At 43.5% G+C, this 20,726-nt stretch overlaps 1 protein-coding gene across 8 annotated transcripts in view; it reads left to right on the top strand.

The window, feature by feature from the left end:
• The window catches only part of Cdk8 (cyclin-dependent kinase 8), a 72,080-nt gene extending 51,354 nt beyond the window's left edge, over positions 1-20,726 (top strand). For 3 of the 8 annotated variants that reach the window (XM_006504838.4, XM_006504839.4, NM_153599.4), the window contains 9 exons: positions 1,481-1,538; positions 3,960-4,091; positions 10,476-10,619; positions 13,015-13,084; positions 14,211-14,283; positions 16,655-16,752; positions 17,350-17,428; positions 17,544-17,702; positions 19,428-20,726. In XM_006504838.4, coding sequence (XP_006504901.1) covers positions 1,481-1,538; positions 3,960-4,091; positions 10,476-10,619; positions 13,015-13,084; positions 14,211-14,283; positions 16,655-16,752; positions 17,350-17,428; positions 17,544-17,702; positions 19,428-19,553 — 939 coding nt within the window. In that variant the 3' untranslated portion in view covers positions 19,554-20,726. The remainder of the gene's footprint in view (positions 1-1,480; positions 1,539-3,959; positions 4,092-10,475; positions 10,620-13,014; positions 13,085-14,210; positions 14,284-16,654; positions 16,753-17,349; positions 17,429-17,543; positions 17,703-19,427) is intronic. The other 5 variants (XM_006504836.4, NM_001359991.1, NM_001359990.1 and 2 more) reach the window with 4 other exon arrangements.

Below are 20,726 nucleotides of genomic sequence, written 5' to 3' on the forward strand. Positions count from 1 at the left end.
GCATCAGAGCACCACACTCATGGGTCCATTGTCGGGTTACTCTCACTTGTGGCACATCACCAGCTGCCCCTGGTCAAGAATGTGATCCTGATAAAGATCGCAGAATTTTGTTGAACAAAATATGGTGATGACGACCTCGACGATAGGAAGCCCTGACTCAAGAGCTCTGCCTAGCTGTGGTTTAGGAGAGGTCAGGAGGGCCCGTGTAGGCAGTAGACTCGGCCCTGCACCTGCCTCCCAGTTCTTAGAAACTGAGGATCTGTAGTCTCTGGTGTCGTGGCCTGCCGTTTCAGCAGTAGCATCTGCTTTGTGGGCTTTTAGGGGGGAGGGGAGCTTCTTAATTAATTTCAACCTTTGGGAGCTAACTGCTGTAGGAACTGCCTTGGAGCCATTCTAGGCCATGGCTGTAGAAGCTCGTGAACTGGTTGCCACCTTAAACAGCTTTCATAAAAACCTCTACTTTGATTTTTAAAGTTGTTTCATGTTTGCGATGCACCCTGATCCAGCCTCACTTTCTCTTTAGCATCCAGATTGGTACCACTGAAGCTGTGTCAGTTGAAGGGTAGGGGGCGAGGTTGGAGGGAGAAGCAGATGTGGACTTCTTCCCTCTTCCCAGAGGACAGCCCTCAGGTGCTGGAGGATTAAGTGCTGCTTTTAACAGGTCCAGTCGTAGGTAGCAATCTGGTCGGGGTTGTAGAGCTTAAAACTAAAATTCCACTTTGACAAAACTCTCTTAAATGTTATCTTCCCTTTTATTTAAAAATAAAGAAACCTCTGAATTATTGTTAGTATAAAATTACCATCACTGTGCTAACTTGTTAAAAAGACCATACTGGATTTCTTTATGTTAAAAATAGGTGTGTATCTTATGGCTTCCAAAAAAAGAGTACCAGGTGAATATTTGCCTGTAATTAATTTGCTACTTTATATTAAATGAGCTGTGGAGATTAATTTTTTCTTAAACTCTGAGACTGTTTTATATAATTGAAAACATGTCAGACCTGGTGGCTCTTGCCAGAATCCCAGCACTCAGGAGGACATGGCAAGAGTCACCACAAGTGCAAATCCAGCCTGTGTACCTGTCAAGTTCTAGGCCAACCAGAACTACAGAATGAGTAGTAGAAGACGGAGACCAGCAGCAGATCTGGGAATTCAAGGCTGCTGCGGTCTACGTAGTGAGTTCCAGGACAATCAGGCTGTATCATGAGACCCTGTCTCAAGAGAGAGAAAAGGGGGGACATTGGCACTGTAAGTTTCTAATGCTCCACAATAAAGACCTATCGATTAAGGGCCTCAGCTATCTGTGATGAGGCCTGTGTGTGGCTTTGCTTGTATATACATGCAGTTTCTTCTGTGGCTTCCTGTGTTTAATTTTTGAGGAAAAGTATTTTTTAAGTAGATATATGTTATATTAACATATTTGTCTATTTAAAGGAAAACTACTACTGTCTATTGAAAAAAATTTTTTTTGTTTCCACAGAAACCTGCTAATATTTTAGTTATGGGTGAAGGTCCTGAGCGAGGAAGAGTAAAAATTGGTATGTTATATCTATGATAAGTCACAGTTCAGTATAGTTTTGAAATTGCTGTAGGCAGCTATATTACTGTTTTCTGTATCAGTATGTGTGTATATCTGTAGTTCCGAATGTCAAAACATTCTAAAAGTACATAAAAGGGAACACCTTCCCCCTGTCTCAGACAGTCCTTAGAGAACAAACTGCTGTAGTTAGAAAATAAGCACACAGGCAGGCCTCCTCCAACCATCTGCCTTGGTTAAACAGCTCTTGGAGCTGGTGGCTTCTTTCCTCCTCTGAGGCCAGCCTTGTCTCCTCTTAGAAGCACGTGGCCGATTTGATTCTCCCATCAGTCTCTGTAGCCAGGTCAATGAGAAGAAGCACTGCTCTCATTTGTCCAGCTGAGGAGCTGAGCAAGGCCTGAGTCCTTAGTCGCAGTGTGTACAGCTCTCCGTATGCAGGGCTGTCCCTGGCCTTGCCTAAGGGCAACGGCCTTCATGGCAGTGCACCTTGATGCTCTGTGCTGTCCTCTGTGTCAGACTTCTCTAAGGTCACAGTGTGACAGGACAGCAAAATTTACCCTAACTGCTGCTGCTTCCATTGTCGTTTTCCTAAGCAGTGTTTGTTACTTATATTTAGTTTGTTTGGTATAGGGGTAGAAGACATGTAATTAAGTTATAAATTAGTGTAATTAAGATACAGAGTCATAAGAGCACAGAACACAATTAACAGTAGTTTCTCTTGCAATGTTTGACATAAAGTAGAGCACTGGTTCCCAGCCTTCCTGTTGCTGAGACTCTTTTTAACACAGTTCCTCATGTTGTGGGGCCCTCCAACCATGAAATTATTTTTGATACTATTGTGAATTGTAGTGTAAATATTTGTGTTTTCCAATTGTCTTAGGTTCTGTGAAAGGGTTTTTCAACCTCAAAAGGGGTTGCAACCCACAGGTTGAGTGAGAACTGCTGAAGTAGAAGCTCCTGTAGCTATATGCCTGCTCACCAGCCAGTAAAACTTGGCTCTTCTCCACCTCTCCCCCACCCTCCTTTATGAGTCCCCCCAAAGCTCATGGTCCACTTTTAAATAAGCTAAGTGTTTTTTTATGATACAAACTTTGCAGATTCTTAGTTGTGAGAACATGTGATCCATGTTGTAATCTGAACTACAGTCTGCCATTGATGTCTGACCCTGATAATCCTGGGGCCACCAAATGCTTGTGGCCTTACGTGAGCCTCTGAAGGCATCTCTTCCATCTGATGTCACACTGTCAGATTCAAATGTTAGTCCTGGGAATACAGATTGGCCTAGGCCGAGTCACAGAACAGTTTTTTGTATGTCCTTTACCATCTGGTTTAGAAAAATTCTGCATAGCACATTTAAGTTCTCCCTTAGAATTGCACTTTTGTGTAGTAGTACGTGATGGTGGAGTGCTGGGTGGCACCACTTCATCAGCTATTCACATTTCAAAGGAAATATTTGATAATCTGATTTAAGGTTTTTATTTTTTTGCCAAAATTTGTGGGTTTTTTCCTCCATAATTAAGTCAGTTAAAGGTAAATCTACTTCATTAAAAATATGAAGAATATATACTGGAGGTTACAATATGGCTTAGAGGTTAAGAGCACTGGCTGCTCTTCTAGAGGTCCTGAGTTCAATTCCCAGCAACCATGTGGTGGCTCACAACCATCTGTAATGGAACCTTGTGCCCTTTTCTGTGCAGGCATACATGCAGGCAAAACATTGTGTATATAATAAATTAACATAATGTTAGAATTAAATTTTCCAGATGGTCTTGAATCTTGACATCTCCCAGTGGGTGGTAAACGTGGGTCATCCTGTATTTGTGTGCAGTGACTGCGTGTGAAGCCGTACAGAGATGAAGCCTCTAAGACTATGGATTAGCAGTACAAAGTTCGTAACCAAGTAGTTTGATGGCGTGGTACTGGTGCCAAGAACTCTCCAGTGCCATCTTGGAGACCTAGTTTTGTGGGTTTTGTTGTTGTTGTTGCTGTTTTTGGACTTCAGTCTCATGTGAAGAAGCACAGAAGTGAAATAAATCGCCTTTCAACTTAAAAAGTACAACGATTCTTTTAAGTTAGTGAAACTCCGGCCAAGTAAGTGAGGGAATAGTATTCAAGTTCTCTGTAGTCACCCTGATGACCACTGTGAGCAGGCCTGCTGATGCACAGCGGAGAGTACTGAGTACTGAGAGGTGAAGCACAGCTCAGTGTCAGGCTGTGCCTCTGAACCAGGTCTGCCCTGCCCGGGGAGAGCTGAGGAGCTGATCTCCGGTGCTTCTACATTTCAGTCCGTCAAAGTGCGGAACTTTATCCTCCTACCCCGGCCGGCCGGCTCTGCACACGTTCTTGATGACAACACTGGTAAATGAGACTGCATATGCAAAGTAAACTGTTGACTGATGTGGTTTTGTTGTTGTTTTCACAGCTGACATGGGCTTTGCCCGATTATTTAATTCACCTTTGAAGCCTTTAGCAGATTTGGATCCAGTGGTTGTAACATTCTGGTACCGAGCTCCAGAATTACTCCTCGGAGCGCGACATTATACCAAAGCAATTGGTGAGTAGGACTAGTTAAAATTACAGGGCTTTAAAATATTTTTCTGTGAAAGAGACATTTTTGTACATGTTTAAATCAAGAATTAGAAAATTATAAAAACAAAACCCCAGAATTCACTATCCATATATACACATTAGTACCTGATAACATGAAATTGCACGTCTCTTTACAAAAGAGGTTCAGAATGTTTTCAGTTAAAAAAAATTAGTTTTATATGAAAAGAGAAAACTAAAAATTTTCAGTTCTACGACTTTATACAAACGTTCTTTCTGTCACCAAAGAAATGCTAACGTCTAGGCAATATCTCAGAAACTAAAGAGAGAAAACATGTAAACTTGAGCAGTTAAGACTTATTCAAAGTTAGGAGCAAGGCACTCCTGCTTCCTCACGTCCCGTTGTCAGCTGTGTTAGTGACGTCACAGTGCGGGCCGCTCTTTCTCAGGTCCTCTGGTGGCTGCCATTCAGGTTGTCGGTAGCTCACTCACTCACATGGTGCAGCAAATGAAGCTCTCACCCGAAGCCTTTTCTGCAACTTCCCCATGATTGACATCTCTTCTGCCTCACATTAATAAGGTGACCCTTACTGTAATCCTCTCCTTTTATGTTGATGACCTAGAGGCTGGCAGCCGCTTCTCCTGTGACAGGTAACCCCACCCTACCCTTCCAACATTTTCCTTTTTAGTCTTCTAGGCTGTTGTGCTTTCTGCATCCCATGATTGTGTCTTAGTTTTTCCTCCTGTGGCTGTCTTTGGAAGAGCATCTTATTGTCTGTAGCATTTCTGGGAAAGACCTTTATTTACTAGGTGGTTTACAGTTGTGCTCTGATACTTCTTTGCCTTTAGGTAGCAGTGTGGTTAATTCGCTCTCAGATCCATCTTCTCAGGTCACCATGGGTCACGTAAGCTTGTCCCTTTCTGAGAACGAATGCTACTGATTTCTCATTTGCACGTCTTAGAGTGATTTTTACACAGTCATTCAGCCCCTATCTGCTGTCTCTGGACAATTCTTAAGGTATCTGGTTCTTTGATCTCCCCGCGGAGTCTCCCTGTCCTTTCTTGTGGGATGTGCTGCTGAGATGCTGGGCCTCGTGGGGTTTTCCACTGCGCTTTTTCTTTGATGCCTTTCTGACTTCCTTAGGAGCTCCTTTAACCATGACTTTTGCTTTATGCAGAGAAAAGCTTTGCTAATGTCTTGGAAAACAAGGATTCCAGTGCACTTGTCATGCTTGTCTGCATGTCCATCTTGGGGGCTCAATCGTGGACGGACTGAGGGGCACACTGTAGGTGTACAGACATGCTCTTGTTTCATCTTGGTCACCATCCCTGAAAGGATCTACCCTCGGATGGAGAGGTTGCCAGTGAAGCACCTATCTCGTCTGTGAGGTGCCTTCCATGGCCTCTCTGGGTGTCTTGAAGCTCAGACCCACGTTCTTACCATAGTGAGGAAGCTTCTTGCCACGATTCCGGCAGGCCGCCCTTCTTGCTTTGAAAGTCCGAGAGCTGCTGTTAGTAAACACTCTCAGCCTCAATGCCAGCCGTCTCCCTGGCAACCTGAGGAGAGAACCTGTGCTTTCTTCTCTCTCAGCTCTGTTTCCATTTGCGCCATTTCTCATCTGTGTTGTAAGGTCCCTTAATTACTTAGGTGACCCCTAGTTTCTCTATTTGTATTTAAGAATTAAGTTACCAGAGCCACCTGGGAACTCTGTGTTGGATCATGGAATATGCAGATTGCTGATCACACTTTGAAGTTCTCTAACAGTCAGCTGTCATCCCCAGGGAGAGCCAGGTGCCTTAATGGGGCAGTCTGTGTTCTGAGGCCAGTCAGATGTGAGAGTCGCCTGACTTTTGGCCCAGTTGTTCTATATCAAACAGCTGAGAGCATTGGTAGAAAATGGGAAGGGCCAGCTAGATGTTGAAACAATAGTCCTTCCTGGTTTGGCATGTTCGTCCGCAGTGTTGTAGGACAGTGCTGCTCAGGCACCGTGCCATAGACTGCGGCCTTTTATGCATTGTTCCATCTGCCTTCCATGGACCGGAAACGTTTGCAGCATCTGTGTAGAGCTCGTCTTTACAGCAACTCTCTCTCCTTTTCATTCAGACTTTAGTCAGAATCCTGCCTCCTCACAGAGCTTCCTGGAGGAAGGCGTCTGTGCTGATGCCATCTGGGGTAATCTTGCTTCCTCCCCAACATCACAGCCTTGCCTCGTGTGCAGTGCTCCAAGCGATCCAGAGCCCAGCATACTGAACTCGCCTTCCTGCCGCTCCCCACAGCCCGCTAATGCCTAGTCCCCGTTGGCAGGTGAAACTGGACTGTCTAAAGCTAGGCATTCGAATTTATTCAAGACTTTGCTCATATGTCTGCGAAGCCTTTTCCATTCTCCAGATAGGAACGACAGGATGCTTGCTGTCATCCTCTGAGTTAATCTTGAATCCATCCTGGGTTTTCACTTGGCAAAAACTTTATGTTCACTAATGTTCTTATCTGCTTTGAGATTACATTTTATTTCATAGAAAGAAATTATAAGTCAGATATGAAAAATCTCTTGACAGCTTTGTATAAATCTAAAATTATTACAAAATATTAACTTTTTAAAAATCAGGCTCTTCTTCTCCTCTTTCTCTGTGTGTACACTCTTTCTTTCTGTTCCCTTTTCTTGCCACCCATGATGACCCGCCCTGACCTCAGTTCTTGGGGCCAATAAACTTACCTGAGAGCAGCTTCCTAATAAACCTTCCATACTTACATACATACATAATCATATATACGTACATATATACATACATATATACACACATACATGCATACATATATATATACATATATACTGTTTCTGAATATGTGCTGCTACCTAAACACATTTGAATATTTTTTCAAAAATACTCTTAAACAAATTGAAGATGGCTTTCTCAGTTAATACGATTGTTATTTTTTATTATCAAAGAATTTAATATTTCAGAGCATTGTTACTTTTGGTAAGATCTTAGCAGACTGTATAGTTAGTGGAGTGATTATGAAATTAGCCCATGCTCTGAGCACCTGAGACTGTGTTCCTCACTGTCTACAGTCCAGCAGCTTTAATCCTCCATCTGACACGGGAGAGTGCAGGGTTAACTTTGTAATTATCTCTCTCCTTCTACCTCATGAATACATAAACAGGGGGCTAGTGTAATAACTTTAATATGAAGTCAAAATCTGGTCCTTGTTCCTAAGAGTTTAAAATCTGCATGAGAGGACAGCAGGGACACAAGCACAGAATGACGTGGTCAGTTTCTGCTCACTGCTGACAGGTCCCTAGTCCCCAGGAACTGTGCTCACACCTGACAGGCCCCCTGGTTCACAGGAACTGTGTGCTCACTGCTGACAGGTCCCCTAGTCCCCAGGAACTGTGTGCTCACTGCTGACAGGTCCCCTAGTCCCCAGGAACTGTGTGCTCACTGCTGACAGGTCCCCTGGTCCCCAGGAACTGTGTGCTCACTGCTGACAGGTCCCCTGGTCCCCAGGAACTGTGTGCTCACTGCTGACAGGTCCCCTGGTCCCCAGGAACTGTGTGCTCACTGCTGACAGGTCCCCTAGTCTACAGGAACTGTTAACATAGGTACCTTTCTTAGCTGTTGTTTGTATCTGAGAGGTCATGAACTTGACATTTCAGTATTTTTAAATAAGAACAAGATAGTGTAAGAGGAAACCTTCAGCTCTAGTTTGTACCTGGTTCTCATTCCTGACTCTTATGTGAGTAGTCTTTGGGACTGGTAAAGCACTCAGATCCCCCACACCATTTAAAGGTTCCTGCTGAGAAGTCTGTCTAGCATTTGGACTTTGCTGTCTGGCAGCTGATGTGTGAGCAGCCAAGCTGCCCTTGGAGTTAGAGATCAAAGCACCTGGAGCACGTGCATGTGTGTCCCTCCCAGTGCCATTCAGAGGGGTCCGAGCTGGGTCAGCAGATCGGCTTCACTGCAGAGTGCGCGAAGGAAACGGCTGGCTTTGAAAAACTGCACCGGCCCATTCTCCACTGCAAACCCACTTCAGTGCTGTGGCCATTTTATCCATTTGGACTGCACTGGAAGCTGAATTATTAAACCAGAGAAAGAGAATAATGGGCTAGTGAGCATGTATGTTATCTAGGAGACAGAGTCCTGAGTGTCCTGGTTTTCAGTTATGTTTGTTTGGTGTTGGGAGGAAGCTGAAGGAGAGGTTTGAGTTCCCAGAGAACTGTGACTAGAGCTGTCTTGAAAGTCTTCCTGAGTGTGGGATTGAGTGCTGCTCAGCCTCCAGGGGTTCCGTGTGCATCGATTGGCTGGTTCTCTCCAGTGGGGAGTTTGAGGTAAAACAGGGAAAGGACAAACAGAATCAGCACTATGGATTAAACAGTCTTTAACAAATCCTCCTCCTCCCTCCCTCCCTCTGGGTGTCAGGTGACAGATCCATCATCTGACAGCAACACATGGCTGCTGCATGTTGGAGAAGTGGGAAGGAAGCGGCAGGAAAGTAAACAGGGTAGAGCCTCCCATGACTTTTCAAACATGAGCAGAGAAGAGAGACGCCTTCGAGAGAATTAGGAAGTTTTAGGGAATAAAGACCTAACTATCTGACTAGAATTTGTGATTGGTGAGGGTGAAAGGTAGAAATTTGTTGCACACAAGAGACAGATGGAAGTTGTAAGTTTGAAGTGACTAGGGTTGGGTCAGTCAACCACTGTTCTTTTCCTTCAAGAGTGACACCTGCCATGCTGGCATGGAGAAACTACTCCATTCTTCAGGGTTTTCAGTAACTAGCTAGATGAATCATTGTAGTATCTTTTGAGTATATTGTAAGTTGAGTTTTTAAAATGCAAATGATCCATTACCCATTTTTAATCCTTAGCTTGCCTAAGTGGTTAAGATGGTCAGAGATTACATTTATATGCAGTAGCTTTCCTGTGTACCCTCTAACACTAAAACAAAATAGCCTAACCTGTTTCTTGATAAAACCTATGTGGTAGTATTGTCTAGTGGGACAGTGCTAGTGCACACCTTTAATCCCAGCACTTGGGAGGCAGAGGCAGGTAGATCTCTGAATTGAGGCTAGCATGGTCTACAGAGTGAATTCCAGGACAGCCAGGGCTACACAGAAAAACCCTGTTTTGAAAAACCAAAAGAAAGAACCTCTTCCCCCAAATGAAAGGATATTATTGATCATCTTAGTTTTCTTAGGTGAAAAAATTATGTGGTTAAAAAAAATTAACCAAGTCTTCAATTTATGAATCTTTATGTAAATACATGAACTTGTCACTCCAAAATGTAAATATGATAATTTACATATACAGTGAGAATTTTATGTATGAAAATATTTAAAAATCATAATTGTGATAAATATATTTCAGTGCTGAAGTTCAGAAATTCTCCTAACACTTTTTTTCTCACTTCCTGCTTGAGCCATAGTTTCTTGGACACCCGAGTAGTCGGCCTCAGCATGAGGATGACTTTTGTAATCTGTCCTTGTGGGTTTGTGTAGGTCATGCAGAAAGCACTTGATGAGCATCTGCTGTTGCACAGCACTGTGTAAGGGAGACAGTACCCGCTGGGTGCCAAACCTAACCTAGTGTGGGGCATGCTCAGCTTCACGCTCTGAGTAGGCGGGTCTTGCCTCTGTTAATAGTTCTGTTGAATACAAACTTGGTATGAATGAAAGTGAACAGATGTCTTGTGAATGAAAGGAATTTACTTTGCAGTTTGTCTACTGTAAATAATTGTTACTAATTTATAGCCTCTATACCCATTTTGAAGATTTTTTTGTTACTTCCTGTGTTCCATTAGCTTTGTAAAAGTGATGACGCTGCCTTAGCATGAAGAGATGAAATAGAATACATGTCTTTCTTGTTAGCTTTAGGACGGAAGATAGTTAATAGGCTTGAAAATTAACAGGTAAATAAACAAAATAAAATTATTATATCATGAAAACTGTTCCTGTATTCTGGCAAGTGCCCAATTTCAAGGGTTCTATGGATTTTATGTTTGTTTGGTTTGGTCTCATTTGTTTGTGGCCCCCATGTTGTATATGCAGACTGTAGTTATGGTTGTAGTTATGTTTAAGCATTTAAAACTCACCCGATTCAGAAAGTACACAGAGGCTTCTATGACGTCACTGGGCGGATGAGATATCACAGCAATGGCAGTTCGGTGGGTGGGGGTATTTACAGTGGCCTGTGGTATTTAGTGATTTGCTTGCCCAGCGATTACTATTAATGTGCAGGAAACAGAGAAAGAGCACGCCCCATTGAAGTAAAAATGCATTTTCTTTTGGAAAGAAGCACTTTATTTTCCTCCTTTTTCTTTTTCCTTTCCTTTTTCCTTTTTATTTTCTCTTTTCTGTTTTTGTTTTTGTTTTTCTTTTCTTTTTCTTTTAAAGATATTTGGGCTATAGGGTGTATATTTGCAGAACTACTAACGTCAGAACCAATATTTCACTGTCGACAAGAGGACATCAAAACTAGTAATCCTTATCACCATGACCAGCTGGACAGAATATTCAATGTAATGGGATTCCCTGCAGGTACACACTTGCTTTTGTTGTTTGCTCTCAATCACTGTTGTTTGCTCTCTTCTATGGAAAGGTTGTGGCTTTGGCTTATGAAAGCTTGTATACATGATTCTTTGTTTTTATGACTTTGATTTTTTTTCAGAGAATCACAGAAATAGCAAAATTTATAGAATTCAAATATCAACATTAAAGTACTTAGGAGTTTTCTGAATTCAGTGAGGTTTTTGTTTGTTTTCCTTTTGGTTTTCTGTTTTCTTTTGTTGTTTGAAATGATGAGATCTTGCAATAGCTGGGTTAACTTGAGGCCTTTTGTTCCTGCCAGTGTAAACTAAAACAAGCAGTGGAAGGATTTTTTTTTTCTGGCAGCACATGTCATAGCTGCCGCTTGAATGCTGAGGCTGAAGGCTCTGGCTAGGCAGAGAGCTGTTCTGAGCCACATCTTGTGGAGGAACCACACTTCTGCTCCCTCATTTGTCAGCATTTTTTTTTAATGTCTTGCTAAAGCCGCCAGGGTGTGAGTGAAAGTCACAGCCATGGATTTTACAGCAGAGAGAAAATGTATGGGTACTCACCTCTCTGGAGTTGACATCTCTCCTGCTGGATCTCAGGTCCTAGCTGTAGCACAGACCAGTGATTCCCCAGCCTCAGAAACTGCCCATGGGTCAACAATAGTGAAAGTATGGAGAAAGCACCTCAAGATGTTGGCCAGTCAACCACGTGACTGGCAGTGTCCTGTTGGGCCGGCTGCTTAGGTCACCACAGCTTAAGACGGATAGAGCCCCACCTCTCCTTGTAGGATTATGAATTATCAGCAAATTCAGAACAACTACACAGACTTCCCTTCTCCAGAGTGACCCAGTATTTGGGGGAAGACATTACTTGGTTAAGATTGTCATTTACTCATTACATGCTACTGTCCTGAATAAAATACATTGTCAAGGAGCTGGGTGTGGTAGCCACACCATTAATTTCAGCCCTCTTTAGAGGCAGCAATAGGTGGATCTCTGTGAGTTCAAGCCAGCCTGGTCTGTAGAGCAAGTTCCAGGACAGTCAGAATAACATAATAGAGAGACCCTGTCTCAGATAGACAGACAGACAGACAGACAGACGCACGCACGCAGGGAGGCAGGCAGATAGACATTGATTCTTGCCCTCTTAAGCATTTACACTGTTTAGATGTTTTTAAAAGTAGACCTGGTTTGAGTGGCTAAAGGAAATACTCCTTCCTTCTTAGATCCAAGTCACTCACGATTTCTGAGGCATGGGAAGAAGACATGGCAGGGATTGGAAGCAATGAGGACCACAGTCCGGATGATTCTCGGCGTGGGTTTAACAGTTCAGATAGCTCAGTTAATGAGAAGCCAGGAAAGCAAACAGCAGCCAGCGAGCTAGGATCCATAGTAGACACTTGAGTCGTAGACAGGGCCTGGGTTCTGCTTAAGAAAGGTTACTGTGGCCGTGGAACAGAGTGGGCTAACTGAAGTTAGGAAACCAGCAACCTATAACAACCCCACAGTCGTAAAGACATAATAAGAATGGAAAAGAATGGACAAATACATAACCTTTAAAACGAAGTATATAATTGAGGGAAAACTAAATGGTCACCTTAAGGTTTTTTAGCCTGAAACATTGGCAAAGCAGAGAAACTGGAGCAAACAAGTAGTTGAGGAGGAAATACCATTTTAAAGTTGAAGTGTGTACTTAGTTTGCACTGATTGATGTTTGGAGGACAGATGGCCAGTGCTCTCAGCTGCTGGCATATATAGTGCTGTGCACCTAGCAGACCCTTGGTTTCACCACTGGCAGCTTCCGAGAGGCAGCTGAGCTAGCATATGTCCTCAGTACTTGTGCTGCCCCGACTACCTGGAGCAGTTGTTCTTGTCTCCATCCCACACATGGTGTTGAGCAGTACTACTAGGAGTAGCCAAGATAGCAAGCAGTATCCGTGCTGGGTCCCAGCATTTGCCATGATAATGTCAGGAGGAGCTTTAGGGATGTGAAAGAAGAACTGCCTGCCATCCAGAGAAGTATGTCTAGCCAGTCAGGGAAAAGAGCCTAGATTTCTCTCTCAGTTAAAAAGACTGCTTGCTGATAGAACCAAGAAATTTGATGAATGAGAAAAAATAAGTGGGTTTACTAATATATATAGGGCCATTTAATAACAAATATTTATTTGTGATTTTTTTTTCCTTCTAGTGATAGAACAAATACTGGCAAGTTTTATGGAACAGAGTAGCAAGGGTAGGCTGACATGTGATTAGGTGTCGAGCCAGAAGGCCACGGGGTGTAGCCGGAGCTTGAGCACTCCTATGAGAGCCAGTCTTAGAAAGCTCTCAAAGTAATCTTTGTTAGCATTCTTGAGACTAGGAGCCTAGGCAACATAAACATTTATCAATGTATTTCACAGATAAAGATTGGGAAGATATAAAAAAGATGCCCGAACATTCAACATTAATGAAAGATTTCAGAAGAAATACGTAAGTTGGAAAGAAAATGGACCCTTTGTGATTTTACCTTTTCCAGAATAGTCACAAAAAATTAAGTGTTCAGCATGCCCCAGCACTTGTCTGAGGTTACTGAAGAGTTCTTCTTACTTATCAATACTGTTTGATGCTATTGCTCATTTTGTAAGATAATAAACTGACAGAGAGGTGGCTCTTGTTAGCAGCTGAGGAGGGAAAATCATCTCATTTCTTCCCCTATTTACTACTTTCTAGAAGCCAGATATTAGTGGGAAGTGGGAAGCCAAAGAAATAATAAAAAAAAAAATTACAAACCTTGCTTATGGCTACTTGTGCACCTGTTTAAAGTGTGTACAATTGAAAGCAAGGTTTAATTAGAAAAGAGTGAATGCTTCACTTTGCTTAATTAGGTACAAGACCAAGGGTAGGCAGAGTCCAATACTACACAGGGCAAGCTAATGGCAACCTTACTGGTAAGGCTAAGTTGAACCTTTGGCACAAACGTTATTTAAAATAATTCCTGTGGGGAAAATGCCCCCAGGATGCGTTCATAAAGTTGTCTTGAATTTCATCATGAGTACCCACTCAGGAGTGACTGTGGGGCTGGGAATGTGGCTCTGTTAGTAGAGTGCCTGTTAGCATGCATGAAGCCCTGGGTTTGATTCCCCAGCACCTTGAAAAAACCCCTACTGAGGTTGGTAGTGCATGCCTGCAATCCTAACTAGTAGCATTAGATGTTCAAGGTCATGCTCAGCTCTGTAGTGAGTTTAAGATCATCTTGGGATATATGACACCCTGTCTTAAGAGAAAAAAAAAAAGTCAAGTCATTATTATATCTGGGTGTAGTAGTGTGTACCCATAATCCCAGCCCTCTCCATGGAGGCAGGAGAGTCAGAAGTTCAGGGTCATGCTACACAGAGTGGACAGGCCAGCTTAAGCTACATGAAACCTCAGAAAACAAACATCCAAAGACTAAGATGGATATCGAATGAAGAATAAAATTGGCTTAATGCTGCTATTTTATGCTGCTCAGAGCATAGTTGATGTGTAGCTATGATCAGAACAGTGTGTGGGTAGCTATCAGCCAATGTAAATGTCAGCTCTAATCTAATGTGGATGTTTCCTGGCGTTTCTCTTTCAGGTATACCAATTGCAGCCTTATCAAGTATATGGAAAAGCATAAAGTTAAACCCGATAGTAAAGCATTCCACTTGGTGAGTAAGCCTGAGACAGCAGCTTGCTTGGAACCCTTGCATCTCAGAGGAATTCCTAAAAGTTACAGAAAGTACCAACAGAAAGCCTTCCTGCCACTCAGAAACCACATCTACCTTGTTTTTCATTGTAGTTGTTTTTGTTCACTTATGGGAATAAAATCTAAATAAAGCCTTGTTCACGTTAGATAGTCACCCTGAACAATAATACACCAATTTTAGACTGTCATCTACTTAAAGATGGTTTATAAAATTTTAGCTCCCAAGTTACCTCATAAACTTGAGTTTTGAACGCTCTTTGCTTATTCCTTGTTCTGGAGAGCTGGCATGTGGTCATGCAAACAGAGCAGGCTAGACTCTGCAGGCTGGTGCACCACAGGGTGGTCACACTCAGCTGGCCATTGCTCACTAGGTTTATAGCTGTCCATTGTGAGGCTACAACAGAAAACGCTTCTCAGTTTGTCTCACAGAAGGGCTACAATATATCCAAGGAGGGCTAGGCAAGCATGTGTTTCACTGGGCCTAAGAGTCTTTTAAAATGTAATCCATTGGAGCCTTAGCTGAGAATTCCTTGACTTTCCTTCATAGCAGCTAAACCACTGGGCAGTGAGCTCTTCTGATCCTGACTTATGCTTTCTTTCCCGCTACTGTTTCTACTTCTCTGCCATCCTCTGGCTGTTACTGAATTTTACAAGGCAGCACTTACCATGCCATGATACCACATCATATATATGATAGTGATTTATTCAAATGTTTTTGCAACAGGGCTCAAATTGGGAAATAAAGTTGTATCCTTCATGATCTAAGACTTATTGATCCTAACAAAATACTGGTCAAAAGGCATTATTGGGATTGCCAGGTGTATCCCTCAGCTCGTGCCTTCCTTGCAGTCTGAGAGCAGCAGAACCCGAGAGACCATTTCAGGGTTTCACTGCTGTGAACAGATGCCATGACCAAGGCAACGCTAATAAGGACAACAGTTAATTGGGGCTGGCTTATAGGTTCAGTCCATTGTCATCAAGGCAGGAACATGACAGCATCCAGGCAGGCATGATGCAGGAGGAGCTGAGAGTTCTTCCTCTTCACCTGAAGGCTGCTAGCAGAAGACTCACTTCCAGGCAGCTAGGATGAGGGTCTTAAAGCCCACACCTACAGTGACACACCCACTCCAACAGGGCCATACCTCCAAATAGGGCCACTCCCTGGGCCAAGCATACACCATGACACCATCCTTGTAGCTTATTTGTTGATTTTTAAAAATAGTTTAGGGCTGGAGAGATGGCTCGGCAGTTAAGCACTGACTGCTCATCCCAGAATTCAAATCCCAGCAACCACATGGTGGCTCACAACCATCTGTAATGACATCTGATGCCCTCTTCTGGTGCGTCTGAAGACAGCTACAGTGTACTTTATATAATAAATAAATCTTTTAAAAAATAAAAATAGTTTCTTTAATTCTGGACTTTAACCACAGGACCTCACATGTACTTTACTTTCAGGCCAAGTGAAAGTTGGTATCTTAAATGAGTCCTACTATCTCTGCATTTTAAAGATATTTGTAAGGCCTCTTATCCTCTATGAGTCATCATTCCTTAAATCTTTGTTTATTAGTTTATTACTTTTCAAACCAATCCCAGTCCAGCAACACAGACCCCAACTGGGAACTTGTTGGAAATGCAAGTTCTTAGATTCCTGTTCACATCTCTGTTTCTCTCTCTCTTTCTCTCTTTCTCTCTCTCTCTCTCACATACACACACCACTCTATCTGACTCTGGGCACAGGGCTCAGCTCTCTATCTGTCAGGCTGTGGGATCAGGCCTCAGCTCTCAGCCTTGCAACAATTGTGCTGCACTCTGAAGTCTGCAGATCAGAGCAGGAGGCCATTGTTCAGGTGTCTCTTATATCACATTAGAAATAAACATTCCTAGAGAGCAGTGGTGGTACACACCCTTAATCCCAGCACTTGGGTGGGAGGCAGATAGGTCTCTGAGTTCCAGGAGAGTCAGGGCTGATATACAGAGAAACCCTGTCTTGGAGGGGGGAGGGGGAGAGGTGGGGTGGGGAGAAACAAACATTGCAGATGGTGCTGCATTTTCGCACTAGTATAGCATCTCTGGATGTGACAGGGATGAGCTAAGTGTAGCTACAATACTCACACTTAGGATTCTTTCTAAAGAACCATCACAATTCATTTAATACTGAAAACAAGCTGTAGTAATTGGTGATGTTTTTATTTTCCATCTGGAGAGATACAGTTATAAAAAGGTAAACTGACCTGCCCAGTACCCTCAATGGATAAATTGTGAGTCAGGGTTTGGCGTAGACACCGACGTTTCTGTGGGAGCATGCTCTGATATATGACTTGTGATTTCAGCTTCAGAAGTTGCTCACTATGGACCCAATAAAGCGAATTACCTCAGAGCAGGCCATGCAGGACCCCTACTTCCTAGAAGACCCACTTCCCACGTCAGAGTAAGTGGCAGATCTGCTGGCTTCCTGTGACTGGCATCTTTAAGTGTGCTTCCTTCTCTTGTCACACTAAGTTGCCACGCCTCTGAGGGACCTGAAGAAACTGAGCGTCTCTGCTCTAATGCCAGTTTTGGTTTTGTGGTTAAGAGGCATTGCTGAAATGGATGCCTCTTACTCAGTGATGCGTTCACTGTGCTATGGCTCCTTCTACTTGCTAGGATTTTGTGGGGCTGCCTGCAGTCAAGGGTTCTGATATTCTGGAGTAGCAGTTCTAAATAAATCTGCCTTCTCTTTATCATCTTTTGTTTTAACCGTGGAAGGGCAGATGAAACACTGCGAGCTGTGGTAGTGGATGAGAGAGCTGTCCTAGTTGGTGATTATTGATGAGGTTACGCAGAGAAGGACCTTCAGACTGCCTGCTGCAGTGTCATTGGTTAAAGGATTTTTTTGCATCAGACTCGCATGAAAGATGCTTATATCTCTGTAACTATGGAAACACAGTCCCGTCTTCTTAGAGAGTGACAGCGAGTCACCTAGATGAAGCATTGGAAATACCAGGCAGCCAGTGAGACAGCTCTCTTCTTTTTCTCTTGTGACTAGTGTTTTCGCCGGTTGTCAGATCCCATATCCCAAACGAGAATTTTTAACAGAAGAAGAGCCTGATGAGAAAGGAGACAAAGTAAGTATTAAAGTACAGTTGGAAGTGCCTTCTGCATGGCCTCCGGGCCTCTGGCACGCAGCCAGTTTCTGTTCTCCTCCTGAGTTGAACTGTGTTTTCTGTTTAACCAATTGAGAAGACCCAGCAGCAGCAGCAGGGCAACAACCACACTAACGGAACTGGCCATCCGGGGAACCAGGACAGCGGCCACGCACAGGGGCCCCCCTTGAAAAAAGTGAGAGTTGTCCCTCCTACCACTACCTCAGGTGGACTCATCATGACCTCCGACTATCAGGTACTGCAAGTGGCTTCTACTGACCTGCTGTTGTGGGGTTTCTAAACGATCTGTTGTAAAGTGTGGACTACAGTAGCGTTTGTGTTCCTGGAAAGACACAGGCATGGGATGCTATAGGTATGGAAGTCTACAGACATGGAGACTAGAAAGGGATCAGCTCTTGGGACAGACTTGGAGTAGAAAGTCCAGTAACTTGAGACCTGTGGCATTTACAGCACATCTGCTGGGGTTGGGAGATAGTGCAGCAGGTAAAGTCCCTTCACCAGGAGGATTCAGACTCAAGCACCCGTGTAAGTGCTTGGAGGCTTGGTGGCCCATCTGTACCCCTTTGGTCCAGTCATTTCAAAGGCAAAGACAGGATTCTAGTCAAGTGAGCTCTAGGGTCAATTGAGAGGCCTTGCTTCTGTGTCAAGTGGAGAGGAATCAACATCACCTCCGGTTTCCACACGCATTCGTGCAAAGTGAAGCAAAACACAGCTTCAGTGTTTCTCATCTATAAAATGAAGTTGGTAAGTCAGCTTAAACATGTGTGCCTTGAACTTAGCCAATGGCTGCTTTTGTTCCTGAGCACTGTAGAAGAGGAGTCAAGGCCACGGGCTCTTAGATCCCACCTACTTCTGTTCAGCCTTGAGTAAGAGAGAGACCTGGATGTTCTCCATGTCTTAAGTGTGGGGAGGAAGGTAGAACAGAAATCGCTTGCAGACGGCATCAGCAGCAGCAGAGTAGAAACAGTGACTAGAATGTGAAGCTGTGGGAAGACTGAGTGGCTGTGTGTTCTGAACATGGTGGCCTGCCTGGGGAAGCCCTGCACAGAAAGTGCCCTTACATGGTAGAATGCAGCTCATGAAGGATGTATGAGTTTGTGTATGTTTTTATATGTGTGGGCACACAGGCATGTGGATGTAAGAATGTGGTGTGTGTGTGTGTGTGTGTGTGTGTGTGTGTGTGTGTGTGTGTGTGTGTGTTCAGGCCCTAAGTTGATATCAGGTGTCTTTCCCTTGTTTACTGTGGCAGTGTCTTACACTGAACCCAGAGCTTGCAGATGTTAGCTAGTCTAGCCGACCAGCTTCCCCTACAGATCTTGTCTCTTCCTCCCAAGTGCTGGGATTACAGAGAGCCACCATGCCTACCAGCTTTTTTTGTTTTGTTTTGTTTTGTTTTGTTTTGTTTTGTTAAATACGTGTTTGTTTGTTTGTTTGTTTGTTTAATATATGTGAGTGCACAGTTGCTGTCTTCAGACACACCAGAAGAGGGCACCAGATCCTATTACAGATGGTTGTGAGCCACCATGTGGTTGTTGGGAATTGAACTCGGGACCTCTAGAAGAGTCAGTGTTCTTAACCGCTGAGCCATCTCTGCAGTCCGCCTACGAGCTTTTATATACTCTGGATATACACACTGAGTGCCTCATGCTCATGTCGCAAGATATGATCAGAATTGCCCACATGGTGTCCCAATTCTTACCTTCCTGGAGAGAAGCTGATGTGGGAAGAGTTGGGAGCTTTGTTTGTTTTTGCTCTGTTTTGCTTTGTATGGGCCAGCTGAGGGGTTTGCTGCTGCTTAGCCAGTGTTTTTATATTTTAATTCTAAAGCTAGTGCCTTACAGAAACTTATACATCTTTGCTTCTTTGAAACAAGATTCCCTTCCCTATCAGCCTTGATGGCGTGGGGCCAAGCTACCTCGAGAAGTCCCTGAATCACGCTTTTCCCTCGTCTTCTTTCCAGCGTTCCAATCCACATGCTGCTTATCCCAACCCTGGACCAAGCACATCACAGCCCCAGAGCAGCATGGGATACTCAGCTACCTCCCAGCAGCCTCCACAGTACTCACATCAGACACATCGGTACTGAGCTGTGCTGGAGTCTGTCAGTGCACTGTTGCTCATGCTGCAGGACTGGCTGCGGCACTCGCGGGAACCTGGTGTGGGCCATGCGAATGTACTGTACAACCACATCTTCACAATGTCCAGTAGCCGAGTTCCACCAGTTGTCACAGATTGGGGTGGTAGCTTCCAGGTTGTACCTAAGTTTGGAGTTAGACTTGAAATGAAAGTGCTAGCACAGTTGTGTTGTGGGTTTGCTACTTCCATAGTTTACTTGACATGGTTCAGACTGACCAAGCATAGTTTTCAGTGACAGTCTGTAGCAGTTGAAGCTGTGAAATGTGCTAGGGCGAGCATTTGTCCTCGTGTGTGGTGACTTTGAGTGTAACAGCGTGATCTGACCAATAGTACACACAGACGCAAGGTTTAACTGGTACTTGAAACACAGATTATGTTAACAAAATAACCAAGATTTAAAGATTATTTTGGTACACCTTTCTTTTTAGTGTCTTATCAGTGGGTTGATTCATCTTCTACATAAATCAGTGTTTTATGACCAAGAATATTGCTTGGATTGTTTTGAAAGTACAAAAGAACCACATAGTTTCTACTGACAGGTTTCAGAGCTCCCAAAGATTAATTTCCAACTTAGAGGTTTGTTTTTATTTTCAACCTATGACGACTTGACTGGTCTTAAAGCTGCTATTTGATAGTAATTAAATATGTTGTCATTGATAGAAGCCTGTTGGTTCAGCAAACTGAAATGAGTGTTGCAGACAGGGTTTTCTTTTCCTCGTTGGTGTTGCTGATTTGTGAGCATGCTTTCTGAATACAAAAGCATGAGTGGCGACCTCCGTGAGGCACGGTGACCTCCTCGAGGCACGGTGACCTCTGCGAGGCACGGCGTCAGTCCGCACTCTTCTGTCCTGATTTGAAGCTGCCTAGTGTAGTGCTATTACAATTTTGTTCAGTTAACTTTCTTTTTAAAAGGTTGTTCGCACATTTTTAGGGTGCCCTTACTTCAGCAAAGGAGAGGGAGTAGGAGAGCCTTAGAACTTTTGAGGGGAAAATAAAAAGCTATAACATACAACGTACTGTATCAAACTATTTTACATGAATGACACAAGTATTCTGAATAAAAAAAAATTGAACATTGTTAAAAACAAGGTGTTATGTAATAAATTTATTTTTCATAAATCAA

The sequence above is a fragment of the Mus musculus genome, chromosome 5 (assembly GCF_000001635.26).
Source record: "Mus musculus strain C57BL/6J chromosome 5, GRCm38.p6 C57BL/6J".
Lineage (NCBI taxonomy): Eukaryota > Metazoa > Chordata > Mammalia > Rodentia > Muridae > Mus > Mus musculus.